General features: G+C 44.8%; 1 protein-coding gene and 1 long non-coding RNA gene across 4 annotated transcripts in view; one reads left to right on the top strand and one right to left on the bottom strand.

Moving 5' to 3' along the window:
• kiaa2012 (KIAA2012 ortholog) overlaps window positions 1-16,395 on the bottom strand; it is a 55,566-nt gene that overhangs the window by 2,872 nt on the left and 36,299 nt on the right. The window contains exons 2-20 of one of the 3 annotated variants that reach the window (XM_076993783.1): window positions 15,478-15,971; window positions 15,093-15,346; window positions 13,367-13,639; window positions 13,029-13,103; window positions 11,220-11,334; window positions 10,835-11,014; window positions 10,159-10,325; window positions 9,388-9,562; window positions 9,047-9,174; window positions 8,675-8,867; window positions 8,287-8,463; window positions 6,867-7,019; window positions 6,369-6,500; window positions 5,971-6,048; window positions 1,899-2,023; window positions 1,638-1,721; window positions 1,484-1,550; window positions 1,094-1,304; window positions 84-312 (exon numbers count right to left, since the gene is read on the bottom strand). In XM_076993783.1, coding sequence (XP_076849898.1) covers window positions 84-312; window positions 1,094-1,304; window positions 1,484-1,550; window positions 1,638-1,721; window positions 1,899-2,023; window positions 5,971-6,048; window positions 6,369-6,500; window positions 6,867-7,019; window positions 8,287-8,463; window positions 8,675-8,867; window positions 9,047-9,174; window positions 9,388-9,562; window positions 10,159-10,325; window positions 10,835-11,014; window positions 11,220-11,334; window positions 13,029-13,103; window positions 13,367-13,639; window positions 15,093-15,197 — 2,667 coding nt within the window. In that variant the 5' untranslated portion in view covers window positions 15,198-15,346; window positions 15,478-15,971. Of the gene's footprint in view, window positions 1-83; window positions 313-1,093; window positions 1,305-1,483; window positions 1,551-1,637; window positions 1,722-1,898; window positions 2,024-5,970; window positions 6,049-6,368; window positions 6,501-6,866; window positions 7,020-8,286; window positions 8,464-8,674; window positions 8,868-9,046; window positions 9,175-9,387; window positions 9,563-10,158; window positions 10,326-10,834; window positions 11,015-11,219; window positions 11,335-13,028; window positions 13,104-13,366; window positions 13,640-15,092; window positions 15,347-15,477; window positions 15,972-16,395 lie in introns of those variants that run through there. The other 2 variants (XM_076993784.1, XM_076993785.1) reach the window with 2 other exon arrangements.
• Window positions 9,424-10,398, top strand: LOC143498887 (uncharacterized). The gene is made up of 3 exons (XR_013125979.1): window positions 9,424-9,565; window positions 9,771-9,860; window positions 10,094-10,398. It is a non-coding gene; the product is annotated as an uncharacterized LOC143498887 (long non-coding RNA).

Genomic DNA, 16,395 nt, shown 5'->3' with positions numbered 1-16,395 from the left:
TAACAAAAGGAACAAGGAAAGCGGCGCTGAGAATACAGAGGTGATTCATCACGGCCGATTCAGTAATTGAAAGCATAACTCACTCGCTTCGGGCCACTGGGAGTTGAGTCTGCAGTGACGTCAGCATGGAGCGACTCCGCGTCAACGTCCGTTTGCGGAGTCGTGTCCTCTGAGTGAGCGTCCTCTCTAAACCTTCTGCGGTCCTGATCAAACTCTTCCTTTCTCTTTCCGGTCTTCCCTTTCCTCGTTTGGACGACTTCTGCATCTTCTTCCCCACCTGCTCTCCTGGACCGAGTCTTTCCTAGACCGGGGCTGTGGGGATCGGAAAAAAATTGTACTTCGCTGCAGTCATGGGGTGGACAGAGATGGAGGTTCAGTGTGAAATATAGCACAGCGTGGCCGAGGGAGGGATTTACTGATAAAGCGCTGTGATGAAGAGAGGAGCTTTAATGCGTGCTCCATCACCCCCTGATGACGAGAGAGAGGCCGTGTCCGAAACTTGAGACACAATCAAAGAGGACTGGAGACGGAGCGAATGAGGAAGGAATGCGGGCGGTAATTAGACAGGATATTAATGAGTGGAACCTGGCAGAGACAGGTTGCTTGACCTCAGCCTGATCTTTGACCCTGATGTCATGACCCTGTGTGAGTGTGTGTGTGTGTGTGCACAACCAAAGTACAGGCGCGCACACACACACACACACACGGGGGAGTCTTTTGATTGTCACAGTGGTGTAAAGTAGAAGGAGAACAAAAAGGAAGATAAGGCGAGGTGGCAGGAATACTGAGTGGCCAACTAAAGCTGGGGTGGGTCTACTGGTCCAGACTGGGATAGAGTTGGTCTACTGGTCCAGACTGGGATAGAGTTGGCCTATCTTATAGCTGGGGTGGTTATATATTATTTTCTGAAAATAATTGGTATTTCAGTAGAAAAAATTTACTATTCTTTCACTAACTCTTAAAAACATTTCTGTTATTATTGTGCTAAATACAATCGACCCCATTTTGTGAGAATCAGAACGGACACAACGACATAAACAACTTTGTGAGGAGCATTATGGAACATTTTCAAATCTGCAACAGCTTTACTTACACTGAATGTTTGAACGACTCCATCTGGGGTTTGGTCTTCGCTTTATGAGAAAGTTCCTCGGCAGCTGTGCGGTTGGACAGAGCTGTTCTTTGAAGGCTGCTAGCAGACACGGATTTGGACTGCAGTGACCCCGGAGTCCCTCCACCCTCAGGCTGTGGACCTCTTGTCCTTCTTCTGCTCTGTGCCTTGGTATTGGTCCCTGAGGAAAGAACTACAGATCTTTTTGTCATATGTGAGTTCTCTGGAAACTATGGCCAAATGTATTATGCTTCTCTGCTGACCTCAGATCGAGTCCCAGAGAATAAAACCATATGAAATATGAAAGGTTAGGGGCTATAAATCAATATTGATAGCAAACATTGCTAGGTGAGTACTGATCCAGGCACTTACTGTTGCTATGGGGCTGGTGTTCTGCAGAGTGCTTCTCCTTCCCTGAGCCTTCCTCAGGTGTGCAGGCCTTGGTAGAAATTAAGAGATGATATCAGACTGAGACTATTAGAACAGACCAGGTACTGAGCACATGCAGGTGAGATGGAACACTCACCTGCTCCTCTATAGCTCCATTCCCATAAGTGCCAGAGGTTTTCATCGCTTCCACGGGATGGGTGTAGTCAACGGGAGCTCTATCCTTGGACACCACACAGACAGACATGCAGTGTGATGATCAAAACGTCAAAACCAATCATTCTTGGTTCAACAAGTGGCCATGTCCAAATACATGTCATAGATCTGCCTGGCACCAGTGCACATGATTCTATCGGTTCTGTCCGTATTTCTCAGTCTTCCCATGGCGCTAGGGCATCACCGTCTGAGCCGGCGCTGTGCGGTCAGGTGTCCGGGCCTTCCGCGGTGTCGGGATCTCCTCGTTTGTGCCCTTCACGGAAGCACCCGGGTTCTGGAGGCCTTCTTCCGCTCCGTCGCCAACCAGCGCTTCAGGAAGTAGAGTATCACATGCACTGGTCACACTTCACTTTAGGTTCGAGATGTAGCTATAGATGCCAACAATGTTTACTCCTCTACACAAAGTAGGATTTTGCAGTCTAGCCTGTATCAGTGGTAGTAGTTTAGAGACACATTAGAAAAGGCTCTTCTGACTTTTTTCCTAAAGCATTCATCACGGTGAACTGGTAAAAAAAATTCCCATATGCTTTTGACTCATGTTTGATTTGAACAAAATGCCCTTTTTCCTGTTACAATGCCTTGCTGTTCCCAGTTTGCATGCTTCAAAGCCATATTGCTCCCCTGAAACCACTGGTCTCTAAGCTAAAACATAAATATGGATCTTTATGACCCCTATGTGACCTGTGATATCACGTGCTACAGAACCCAAAGCATCATGCGTTCCTACAGCACTGCTGATGAAGCCAGTCTGAGGCAAGCACACTGAAATCAGCACTTTACGCCTGATTCTCACTGAGCAACACGTACGTTTTATGATGATGGTGAAACAGCTACAACGTTTTCAGCACTTCCATATTCAGTGGACAGAACTGGAATTCCATCCAAGAAATGCTATCTAAATAATAATGACGTCTATGCATATTTCACCCTGTATAGCTAGTTTTATCCTTGTAGTGATACAGATTTAGTCCACTAGGGGGAACTGCAAGGTCTGCAATAGATTCTCAAATTCTTACTATAGAACAATCTTTGTAACAGCAGCTGTACTGTCTTTAAACTGTTTATTCCCATAACACTTTAAGTCTCCACTAAATTCAGCCTCATCAGTGACACAGACAGTAGTAAACCTGACATACAGTTAACACCAGGATTGACTGCTTTTTTTAAGTGTATTTATTCCTTCACTCACACACGGTGTCACTTGTGCGCACACACACACATACACGCACATTAAAACGTCAGATGTTTGTTTTATTTACTCTACGCCTTGAGCCCTGGGAGACAAAGTGAGCATGCTCAGTGTTTGCCTATAGGGCCTGTGGTATTTGCTTTACGCCTGTGGGTAGTAGATCAGACCCAGCAGAGACCCAGCAGCCTGCAGCCTGCACACGCAGACACAAACAGACGCACAGGGGCCCGTCCGCCCCGCACTGCCCCGCCGTTTATTTTTCAACGAGTCTGTCTGTTTTAATGGGTTCCAGGACCGCTTTGAAGTCAGAGAGAAGGGGAAAAGGGTGTGTTAAGCAGATAGACTGAAAGGGGGAGGAGGGGAGCCAAGCCCAGCCGTTCGGGCTCTGCCCAGTGTAACAGTGACCCCGTCCTCCTGAGGGCTGCTCTGCAGTTTCTTCCACGTTTTTGGGGTAAACGCGTTTGCAGTGAGGGAAACTCCGGGTGTTTCTCCGCAGGCCGCTCGTCCCTCCTCACCCTCCTCATCCTCATGCCCGTCAACGTCTCCTACTGTTCATCCAAAATGAGTCCAGTCCAACATGATGCCAACTGAAAGTGTGTTTCTCTACCTCTCTCTCTACCTTGCCTGTTCTAGTTCACTCACTCATGCTCATTCTCTCTGTCTCTACTGTCTCACTCTCACTCACTCATACTCTTTTCTCCTGTTTTTTGCTATTCTTTCTCTCACTTTCCCTCAATCTCTCCCCCTCTCTGTCTCCCCCTTTCCCTTTTGCTTGATCTTTATCTCTTTCTGTCTCTCACTTTTCATTGAATGAAACACCCCCCCTCAAGTTTTCCACTACAATCCCCTCCACCCCCATCAGACCCCTCTCTAACCAGACAGTGGAAATGGAATCTAGGCCAACACATATCACTCTAATGCAAAGAGACGTGTTTATTTCACACCTTTTCTCCTCAATCAAACTCAAGAACCGTTAGCTTGTGTAAACGTTAGTCCTTTTACCATTGTCCTTACAGAGTGAGGTAAAAAAACCCAAGCCAGTTAACTGTAATATGGGAAACTTTAAAAAATAAACAAACAACAATCCGATGAATGTACTTCATCATGCTATAGGCGTTCTCTCGAGTAAGCTATTGTTCTAGTCCTGTAAGCCTCTTGGAGAAAATGGCATGAATAAATCTGGTACCACTATGTTTGATGTCAATTTTTAAACTGGGACAGTTCTGACTGTGCTATTGTACATCTATTTAATTGCTCTAAAGATAATTTTATTTTTCTAAATGACCCATTACAGTTTGGCAGCTCAATAACTAATGTCCACTAGAGGCCAGTAGTTACTTTGGACATGTTAGCTAACCCAACTGTTGAACACTTAAAAACACCAGATAACTAGTTAAACAGCGCCTGTTAACACGAATGAATTAACGAGTTAACATCGAACTGTCTTTGAATGAGTGGTACACTTGTAAACTGACAAACCTCTATAATTAATTTTCATCTACTCGTATAGCTTTCCGCATCCTGTGGGATGATCACAGTGTCTTAGAAACATAGTCCATGCTTATCCCCACAAATAAACAAGGCAGTAAAGAGAACATGGCTGCTGTCTTTCCAACTCACCTTTCCAAATAAGCTATAATGTATGCCAACCAACTCTGACCCGTCATGTATCCCACAATGCACTGCACTGACTAGGTTACATCACTGACTATTTTTGGTTATGAACTTGTTAGCACATTGTTGAAATGTGTAGACAGTCATAGGGGCATCTCCTGGAAATCTCAATGACATATATATATATATATATATATATATATATATATATATATATATATATATATATATATATATATATATATATATATATATACATATATATATGTGTGTGTACTGGCTTCAGAGTTCTGGGTAACATTTATAAGTGTCTTTGCGAATGGGTAAATTAACATTTAAACTGGTTCAACTGTGAAATCAGTTTTATTGTTTACACAAAAAAAGCTTGATATGAACCAGCTTCACTAGAGCTTGTTTTTGAGTTTACATTCATGCTAATTGAATTAGGACACACATATATTGGCTTTCGAACTCAGAGTAACATTCTGGAGACGGAACCACTGGAACTGTTGAACTGTGAAACCGATTTTAAGGCAGAACTTGGTATGAACAGGCTTCTCTAGAGCGTTTATTCAAGTTTTCATTTATGCTCATTAACTCTAGGTTATAACAATCTGAGTGTATTATGTAACGAGTTATTTTGTATCTTAAGCAGTGTTTCTGCTCCTTCCTCATAAGTTCTTGCGATGTGTTGCAGCATGGTGTATGGCCAATGTTAGATGTTTGCTGTTTGCTAAAAGAATCTTTAAGAATCTTTATTTAGAACATGTAGATTTCTAAGGAGGCCTAGCTCTGGGGGGGGGGGGGGGGGGGGCAGTTGGTGGTAGGGGGGGTTGGTGTTGAAGGATACAGCAAGGGTAGATGGAGTAGACCGGAGAGAGAAGGTCGGGTGGGGGTTTTGGGAGAGTAGGTCGGGTGGGGGTTGGGTTTCTGACCAGTGACAGGATAAAGGAAACAGAGCAGCTCCGGAGGTCGGCTTGAGAAAACACAGCCTCTGTCAGTCACACAGACTCCGAGGCTGGGATTAGGCCCTGGCCTGGGGGGGGATCGAGTTTCTCCGGCCGGGATACCTCACTGCTGCAAAACACTACCAGATGTGGAGCGGTGGAGGGGGAGGGGCCGGGTGCATGTGCGCATAGCATTCTAATAGTTTTACCTGTCTGTATTTATGTGGGATGAAGTGTACGAGAATAGTGTGTTGGTATGGAGCAGTGGCTGGCTAAAAATGTGAACTCCATAAAACTCCATTCTACAATACGTTGAGATGGCAGTAAAAACAAACATCTTGCCTGCAGTGTGTTCTCACAGAATGCAGCTCCAGGCAGACTGCATTTCAGACTACAGACTATAGACACAATGGCTCCATGTGCCATTACATTCAAGAACATTCAACATGTCCATTGAAATTAGCACCATTTCCTGATTCCGTTGTCCTGTTTGGGCAGACACTAACCTGTGGGCGGATGCTGCTCCTCCAGTAATATAGTCCAAGGTTTTTCCAGAACTCCTTCAGAAGTCATAATCCTGAGAACTTTGGATAACAACACGAGTGTTATGCAAGTTCGTTTGCTTTTTTCCCTCCCTGTCTTGCTTCACTGTGTCTATTCCTCCATGTTTCATCCTCTTGTCTAGTTGACCTCTTGACCTTCACAGTATGACTGTGCTTGACCTAAACTTTCTGCCGAATGACCGTGACTGAACTTTTTTATTGCGTCCTTTTAAACAAACCACGTTCTTTAATCATTTGCCTATTCCAATTTTGCTCCCTTCATGTAAACACTGTAAGGACCAGGAGCATCATCTCCTTGTTAACTGAACAGATGGTAAAAGTCCAGGTAGAGTCTTGATTACCATGTTCCGCAGTGGCGTCATCCAGAACTGGGTGGTCCTCGGTCTTGGTTAAGGGATCCCAGAGAGACAAGCGTATGATCTCCCCAGCAGGACCCATTATTAAGGTGCCCAGTGCGCCGCCCTTCTGACACTCTGAAAGCACACGCAGAGGAGTGAGCACATAAATCAAGATGCAGATAACATCAGGGGAAGTTTGACATGAAATTCTGAGGTTCGTCTCATTGTCCACGCTTTCAAGCTTTTAATCAGCTGTTGATGTATTCGTTTCATATCGAGTGGACGAGGTGCCGTACGTAGATGTTCTAATGCTTAAAAAGCTAGCATCTTTTGGTCGCTAAGTCTTTGTAAATACATATTCTTTGAGGGTGGTCACCAACGGGGACACAGGAAAATGGGGAACCAGCTCTCCTGGACCCCAAACCTCCTCAAAGTGAGGCAGAAATCTGGCTGGTGCACAGAACATCTTGAGCAGGTTTAGTAGAAGGTCATGTGGGTTACCTCTCAGCTCCAGAGGAAGGCTGCCTCGGATGATGCCAGACTGAGACTCTGTCTGGTCTACAGGGTCTTGTCTGTAGGCAGCCATAGAACTCTGCTTTCCTGGACCCCTATGACCAGCAATGGGAGGCAGCAGACCTGGAGTGGTCTGATGCTCTGAAATGGAACGAGTTAAAGGAATAATGTGTATTTGGCTCCAGAATAATTGACTGTGTTACTATGATCTCTTTCTCTTCTTTATCATCTTGAGATCTATAATGATTAAAAAGGTTTTCAAATCTAATACAGCTTTTAATAAACTCTTTCTGTCTCAGGAGTCAGGGTGAATATTAAAGGAAAACTGGCTTGAACCCCAGCTTAGACTTTGCTACATGTCATTCTGAATGTAGAGCCTTGTGAATATCCAATGACCGCCATGTCTGTTTTTCCGTCCTCCTTTGGTCTCTGTGCCAGCGTGACACTCTCTACACTTATACGGTGTGTTTTGGCCATGGTGGTCCAACCTCGGGACCTCACGAGGCATGGCTGAACTTCAGCTGGTATGCTGTTATTTATCATATCAGCCCCTGAAATCTCTCCCGCAACCCGCGGTCGGCTCGCGCTGCCGCTCGCCCATCGCAAGGCCTTCTCTGAAGGCTCCATTTAGTCTCGGCCAAGCTCGGGCGAGACAACCGCTCGGAGGCTGGGATCGCTCCTCGAACGGAGGTCACGCTCCCCTTACATCGCTGCTGCTGTAACGCTTCGGGTCTGCAGCGTTTCACTCGTTTTGATTCGCCGCCGGGACATCGTGCATGGACTAATGAGGAGAGGAGGGGTTGTCACCAGATCTGTATGAAAAATGAGGGGTGGCAGGACCTGCTATTAAGGGGCTTGTGAAAAGGGCTATGATTCATTAGCCTGTGCATCTTTGCTTTCCTTTAAGCTTGTAAATAATGCGTTCCTTTTCAGAAATGGCACTAATTTGGGCATAACTGGTCAGTAAATGCCTTTGCTTTCCTCAAGGGGTTTACACTGTGATTGTGATTTTGGAAGCTTAGCCAACTGAATACACCTCAAAGCATCCTGTGGTATTATGTAAACTCCTGGTGTGATGCTTGGACATGTATGACCCTCCCCTGACGCTTGCAGAGCAGGTCTGGAGCTCTTTTCCTGCCAGCATCCTCACATTTATGTTTTGGATGACTAGTTTGCCATCCTGTCCTCACATAAAAACAGTCACAATACTGTGGGTAGGATTTATTAAACAGTTCCAACATGACCAATGTTCCTGATTGTACAAGATACTATTACTAAAAACTAAACTTTTTAAAATTACTAAACTTGTTAAAATGGTAAAGAATAAAAATAGAATATAGAATAAAGAAATTAAATAGAATACAGATGTACATAGTTACAACATTCGTGTGTGAATTATTCTCAATACCTTTGTCTTCCTCAGGTTCAAAGCAAATGAGGGGGTCTTGATCTCCTGCTTTACACCAGCATTCATGTTCAAGGGTCCCGCCTTGCCCTCTTCTGATTGGATCTGCTCTCTGCTCTTCATTACTACCCAGGACGTCTTCCCTCACTGCCTTGTACTCAGGAGGACCACGAGACCCATCTGTGACACAGGTGGGAGACAAAACTCTGATACTCTGATACTACAGTGTTTGGCTCTGATACTAAGGTATTCTGTTGAGACCTTTCATGACTCAGAGGCAGGGAGAAATGGCTCCCTGTCTCGAGTCACGTGTACTAGCAGAGCAAACACAAACATGTGGCATCCCGGGAATATTTTGGTTGGAGGTAGTGGTGACTAAAGTGCAATGTACCATGTGGCAGGTGTGTCTCGTTTGGTTCTGGTACAGAAGGGAGCAGTATGAGGACTTTCCTGAGTATGGTCCTCTCTGAGGGCATGGGACATGGGGCTTCTGTGTTTACGTCAGGGATGCGTATATCTGGCAACCGCGGAACCGAATCCTCCCGGCTTTCTTCGCTTCCGCCCCCAGCCTTCACGGTACCGACCTTACAATCACGAAGATCTAATAGTCATGAAGGTCATTTTAGCCAACAGATTGTACATGGTCCTACAAACACTGAAACAGAGTCCACTAAAAGACTTGGTTTGCCAGCAATCTGCCGAGATCTGTCTGGTCCACCTGGTCACAGTGCAGTCTCACACGTTTTGTGCTGGGGAAACTTACTCTATGGCTCTTGCTGTTTGACCCTGCTGGGAGGTCTTGACCAATGGGAGGTAGATGGAGGAGGCTGTATCTGGGATTTGGTGGTGTGTTCACTCTCCCCAGGCGTGTGTTTGTATCACACTGTTTCACTAAAGCAGGAACAGGTCACAAATCATTAATGTCTGCACTGACATTACTGATAGATGAGCTGTATGAAAATGCATAATGTAATTTACTGTGTGTGCACTTTATGCAGTGTAAAATCCCAAATCATAAAATCATAATTTTCAGTGTCTATGGCAAAAGGGCAATTTTAGAGGTTTATTATTGAGGTTTATCATGTTAGGGGAGGTGGCACTGACCATGGCTTTGCTGGAACGCTTCCTCTGTGTGTCTTCTGACTCCTGAAAGGTGAGCGCATCCCAAACGCAGGACCGTGTAGGCAGAGCGGCCCTTCCCCTCGCCACCTGGCTCTGTTGCGTCGTCTTTCCACTGAGCGTTTATGTCCTTTGGACAGGCGGCCAAACACTCCGAGACCTGGTGAGTGTGTGCCAGAGTGAGGGAGATAAAAGCTATTGAGCAAAAGGTTAGGGCCTTTGAAGTCAATGTCAAATTGTGTACAAAGAAAAAATATATATTGACAGCAGCCAGTGACACTGTGCGATGCTGTTTGAAATGTTTCGAATAAACAGCCTCAAATAGATGTGTTGCCATTTCTGTTCATTCTGTTTATTTCTATGTTCAGAGGCCCAGGTGCCTTCCAGAACAATAGTGGGACGCATCACTGACAAAGACGGGCAAGGAGGTGGAAACGAATGTGGCTCAAGATCAGAAGGTAAGTTATAAATTGACCTCTTAAGTACCTCAGTTGATGATATCACATGGAAAAGCTCTTAGGAGTATTACAATCATATAGTTACAGAAAGAGCAAACATCAGGAAACTAGGAACACAATTAAAGCATGACGGGACTAATAAAAGAGAAGTGAACACTTTAGACTACTCCTACTGGATGCGTTAACACCAGGTTTCATTCTAATTTGTACCTTTTGTCTTAAATTGAATCTAGATTGGATTAAATAAAGAAGATGGTAGCTTAGCCACTGGTTAAAGACGCATAGCTACTAGACGGACCATGTGACCATCAGATTGCCCCGCCCACTCTTCCTCCGCACTAGACTCTTCTTCAGAGATTGCGCTCATCTGAACTTGGGGAAGCTCCAATGTGGTTTTAAGGCTCTTCACATCTCTCGTTGTCAACTGCCTCCCTGGTCCGCTTGCAATAAAGGTCACGGGGTCATCTGCGAAGAACATTAACACTAATCCATTGAGATGTGTGAGCTCCTTGCTGGAAAGTCCGCACAAGGCAGTGGTGAAATTAATAACAGTGTCCAAATCTTTATAATAAGAGATTTTGAAACTTGATTAGCAAACATTCTGCATGTGAAGCTAATAGTGCGGTCCAAAGAAATTTTATGGAGAAGAAGGCAAACTCCTGCAGCTGAAAGCCCACAGAGAAAGCGCTAATCCCACCAAACAACTCCTAGCCTAGTCATGAATGGCAGGCATTCATAGGTGAATGTTTATTAAACGTATCATAAAGATGTAATTATCTCCCCACTGAATGGGAGCCCCTGTAATAAAATGATGGACTACACCAAACAGTTCCCGATGAACGGCTTGCTCTTCGTATTTGCTGGTATTGCAGTTCAGTGAATCTCACTTACCCAAACAAATCTCATCTTTATAATCGTGTCTTTATCTAAGCCGTAGGACTGTTTGTGTACCCCGGTTGGTAAACATGTCGTACCTGGTGCCTGGTGAGGTCCCCAGCGGCTGGCCGTCATACCGGGGGTGATGGGTGGGAGAGACCCCGAGGGAGGCCCCTGTGGTCGCGGTGCGCAGAGGAAGCGTGGTTGATATCTCACCTGCCCTCCTCTGGGGCACCCCGGGTCGGCCTGACCTTGGAAGGAAGTATACTCCTCCATCCCTGCGAAAAAAGAGGATTCCACATGGAGCTTGAAGAGCTATAAATGAAAATAACAAGTATGAAATACGCCATGAATTACGATATCGGTATTCATTTCTTACGCAACCTGAATGCAGCATCTGCTTAAAACATTAATGGCTTCATCTAGCACTACAAGTAACTGGGTCAGCATCTGGTTGCCAGGTTGGGTTCAGGGTGGACTGACCTTCACCTGTGAGATGAGTCACATGGTCGTGCTCTGCTCTGGGCCCCCGGTGTGAGTGTGAGAGATGAGTGACACGTTGAGTGAGACTGGACTTGCATCCCATCTTGGCCTTGGACTGAGAAGAGAACGTATAACTCTTACACCCCTTTGATGTTCACTGCCTTCTTGAGTCCTGCAACTGAGAAAATGCTTCTCTAATGTTTCTTCTGCTTTTGAGGCAAGACAATAGTATATTCTATTATTTACAGTTTGCTCTGACTTTGTAAATATGATATGTTTTCCCTCCGAATGCAGCACGGAGAAAGTGCAGCACGCGGAGGCCACTGCCGAGGTGCAGGCTGGAGCTCTTTGGATTCACTCCCCCGAAATACTTTGAAATGAGGAGTCCTAAAGGTTTTGATCCTCAGAGTTGAACATTTACAACATTAAATTGGAACCAGGTGTTAGCATGTTAAATAGTTCAGCAAGCAGAGGCATCAGTATTTTGATAGCTTTTACCTTAAGAAACCCACAGAGACAGAAGGCAGAGGGAGGGGTTGGCAGTGACCCACAGAGGCTGTCCCCTGTTTATATAACATTCGTGTTTAGTTTTGATTTACATGCACGCAGAGTTTGTTCTAGATTATCTCTGGTGATGTAGTGATTATTTCTTTCTTTGTCTGCGTATCGTCGTCTGCTGCTGAAAGAATGACCGTGCTTGACGTGACCTCTGACACGCGGCGATAAGCAGCGCGGGGCCGGCCGTCGTAAGATCCTGCCCACCCGGGACACACCTGTGCTGTTTACATTCAGCTGTAGTGTGAATGTGACAGATGGGGGCTGAGCGCATGGGCCACCCACACAGAGGGCCCCCACCCACACGGAGGGCCCCCACCTCCTGGCGGGGTGCATCCCTCTCCCTAAACACACTGATTAGCACATTCAGGCTTTCCCCACCTGCATCCTTTCCCTGTTATGGGCTGGAACTCTGTTCGGATCGCATGCATCTGCTTTATGTTCTTCCAGGAGTTGCCCTGAACTACTGATCCGAGGTCAGCTTTGCAGTTTCTCTGGGAATTGTTAAACTTAAGATAAATAATTTTAAAAAACCATGGAATGGGGATATGTGTTGAAAGGTGCTCAAAAAACAATTTGACTGTCCTGATCCTAAATAGATCTTCATTCTGTTTGTCAAAAGGATGTTTCATTTAGGTCAGTGCAAAGAAGCATTTCCTACACATTCCACCTAAATTTGCATGTGTGTGTGCGTTCTACTTGACTGTGAGCTGTGTTCCTCTAATTCTGCCTCTACAGATTCATGTCTGACTCAAGGACAGAATCCTTAATCTGCATATAATTAAGCTACTGCCAAGGCCTGCCCCATATTTGCATACAAGAAAGCAAGCAGATAGACTTTGGACTGTCAGCTTATATAAAGCCCCTTAGGACAACTTCATTAAGATGTTCAGCTCATGTGCACCTCAGGCCAATCAGGATAAATTACTTAAACTGGCAGTTTGATTGGCTTGGAATGTGATGAAATTGGAGACACCTTGAGCGGTGAGCGTGTGGGGAGCCTATAGGCTGCAAGCTTATCAGGCCAGTGCAGGTGCTCCTGCTGCAACTTGCTGCACGGCCCCACTGAGGGATTATGGTGTCGGAAAGATGTTAATATACAGCCCTCTGTCACTGTCTTTAACTCTCCGGACTGGAATAGAGTCCTGCTACCTGACCTGGCTAACCGATATTGCGGTGAAGGTTCTCCTGACGTGAGCCTACTTCCCCCCCACCCCCCACCCCCGGCTGGGCAGTGGTTTACAGCCGCCTGACCTGTCTGTCTGGTTTGTGCCACACTTCGTCCGGGTCTGCACAAAGGCTCACTTGTGGCAGTTCTGGACCTCTTAACTGGAGAAATATGACAGAGGGGAACCGGTTTTAACACTTGACTCTGCATTTAACATATCAGCCTTTCTGGGTTTCAGTGCTTTGTATAATCCCCCAAAAGTTCATTCAAAGAGCCACAATGAAGTCTGGGGAAAAAATGTCATCTATTATTTTCACATTAATTGAAATCCACAATGCTACACACAATTTCTCCACTATACTTCTACATTATACCTTATTTTTGCTTTATGTTTTAACATGTTCATTGGTGGCTTAAATTCTACCTGTTTTTTACCATACGCCAAGATGGCTTCAGTCAGATCTTGAAGAGTGTGGAGCTGAACCTCTGTTTCCTCTCTGGAGGTCCTTAAGGCCCTCCCCTTCCTGTTGACCTTGACCGTTTGGCAGGATGTCAGGGCGAGCTCCTCGGAGTAGAGAATAAGAGGGCCTCTCCTTGTGCTGTAGGTTTTAGGGGGTGTGGGTTCCACTGCACCCAGCAGATGTGCACTGTTGGATATCCGTAACAGAGGAGGCTGGGATCTCCAGTTAAAGTAGTCCTGGTGGAGATAAGATCACGTTAGGAGGAAAACATCCATGGGTTTAAGCAAGCAGAGTGTGGAATTAACCCTTTATTTGAAATGCAGGGTGCTTACAGTGTCTTTACAGTGCAATTAATCAGACAATGATGCAGTTGTTTGTTGTTTGGGTTTTACTAATGGATTTGAAATAGCACAATGACTGAGGTTCAACTGCACCATTCCAGCCTCAATTAGTGTGACTAATTCCAATTATACTAAATAAACCACACTGGAATCATAAAAACACTTCCATATACCCAGTCCCCACATTTCAGAGGTCCATATGTAACTGGTTTAACATCCTTAGATAAAATGTTATTTTCATCATTAATGCTTGGTTGTGAGCACTCTGCAGTCAGTGACTGTGATTGCCTGTAGGTTATAACCCACAGATATTGCCCAGGGGTGTTCCTGCGTAAGACTCTGCAAGCGCTGTAATGCTCTGACATCCAGTTCCTGCTTGTTTTTCGGGGGGTTTTGTGCCTTCGGTCGTCTCTTCCCTAAGTGAAATCCACATGGGGATCAGGTTGAGTGAAGAAGTAGGTCAGACTAGAGCACCCCACCTCTCTCTGACGCAGACGGCTGTTTGCCTTATCTGCTCAAAGACTCCAGACCTTCTTTGGCCAAGTGTAACCTAGAGTTTGTTCCCAAGGCTTGCCGGTGCTTTGGATGTTGTGGTAGACCCGCCGAGGCCATGCTGGTGTATTCTTCTCTTTATGTTAATCGTTGACTCATCTATGCCTACGTCCTGGTTTGTGATCTTGTTTTCCTTAATGCCTGGAAATATTCTTTGGTCTGTCAATACTGTGGTATTTTGTGGTCTGCCAGGTTGCTTGCTAACCTCACCTGTCTGTTCTTGCTTATTGAGGCGGTACCAACAGTTCATTTGAACACACCCCCTTTTTTAACACGCCCCCTTTTTTTTTTTACACACCGCTTTTTTAACACACCCCTTTTTTGGCTTAATCTCCTCTTCCTTATTTTAAATATTCACATCTGCTTTACTTGCATTGAGGCCTCTTAGGCCTTCACTTGGAGAGACAGCAGCAAGAGACTGAAGATGTACATGTTACATCCAGAATGGACAGTAGATCTTTGATTACTTCTCAAACAGTGGCACAGCTAAGTGGCCAAGTATCCAGTTACATATTGTCTTTTAAAATGGGGGCGATTATGAATTAGAAATTGGGATGATTTTGCATAAAAAGGACTGTGATTTCTGTCAATTCAGTAACATTTTGATCAATGTAAATGTGCACTCATAGTCATGGTTTCATTACAAATCAGGTGTGCTGGAACACAATACTAACGAAGTCACTCTCCAGTTAGTTCTACAATGCATTAAGTATGTTAATACGTACATGATTACATTCAGATCTAGCCACTTTGAGAAATGGTATTGTTAAATCACTGTACACGCTGCACTGACTACCTCAGGTTCGAAACAGACTTCCAGTCTTCCATGTTGTCTATCGCCATCAGTCTGGACCACTTGGCCATATCCTCGACTCAGGAGTGACAGAACAAATTCCTTCATGTTGGTGATGGTAAGTCTCCTTCTGTCTGTCCAAAATGCTACATGAACTGGCAATGACGACTCTTGAGACTTCCTGAGATCCTGGACTAAGCGTATTATTCATACAGACTGGGAGACAGCAGTAATGGCAAAGGTTAGCCCTGCCTTTTCTGTTCATAGAAAAAATATCAAGATAAAATTAAACAGAACAGATTAGGAACAGATTAGGAATTTTTTTCAAATGCAGGTTATTGAAGTAAAACGAAAATGTTTCCCCCCCTTTTTTAAGATTTGTTCTTACCTGAATATTTCACTGGCCTTGACTTCTTACCTTATGTTTCTTCAACGTTTTGACAAAGCATTCTGAGAATCATTGAGAATTGTCACTTTTATACTTCTGTGCAGTTATGTCCGAACTCACTGCTAATTCTCTGTTTGCTAGGCTCACTGTTGCTACGGTCTCCACAGTTCCTCGGTGCAGGACTGTTTTCATGTTGCCTTGGATGCAACCAGGAGAATAACCCCCTCCTGGTCAATCTGGCCACTCTGGCTACCTTGGTTACCAATCCTAGGCTAATCTGACTGCCAATCTTAAAAGGCAAACAAAGGGAGGAGAAATCCAGCTAAATCACAAGAATGCTCTGTAATGGGCTTCAGTAACATCAGCTGGATTGCCCACTCTCCTCCACTTCCTGTCAGCAGGTCAACAGGATGAGGGTTTGGGTTGTAGTTTTGTCACTTTTTGGAGATAGTTTCTTTCTCCTCAGCCTGCCTTTCTCTCAGAGTAATTTAACCCTGTGAAAGAGAGAGGATACAGACATGAGTGGGCGTGAAGACGGAAATACCATTTTAAAAAGTACCACTTAAGTCATTCTTATCTGGTGATCTCGGGATGACTAGTGTTATTTATAGACATTTTATCCAAATCCGACAAACGTACAGTCCGCTTCTTATATTTAGTTTCAATAAAAACAATGTGCTAAATTTTACATTAAAATAAGTTGTACAGAATCAAGTGTGGAGCTCCCCACCTTTCTCACCCATTTAATAAATGCCCTGAGCTGACCTTTCTCAAATGAAACCACAGGGAATGATTAAATAGCAAGTGGTTATTTCACAACACTGTCAAAGATTATTAATGCATTGTTTTTGTCACAAGATGCTGGTGAACTGAACAAGCTTCTCACAGTTTGCTGCAGAGAGAGGATCTCTCCTCCCT

The sequence above is a fragment of the Brachyhypopomus gauderio genome, unplaced genomic scaffold (assembly GCF_052324685.1).
Source record: "Brachyhypopomus gauderio isolate BG-103 unplaced genomic scaffold, BGAUD_0.2 sc122, whole genome shotgun sequence".
In the NCBI taxonomy this organism is placed as follows: Eukaryota; Metazoa; Chordata; class Actinopteri; order Gymnotiformes; family Hypopomidae; genus Brachyhypopomus; species Brachyhypopomus gauderio.
The sequence above is the reverse complement of the archived record's forward strand: the minus strand, read 5'-3'. Positions and strand labels throughout refer to the sequence as shown.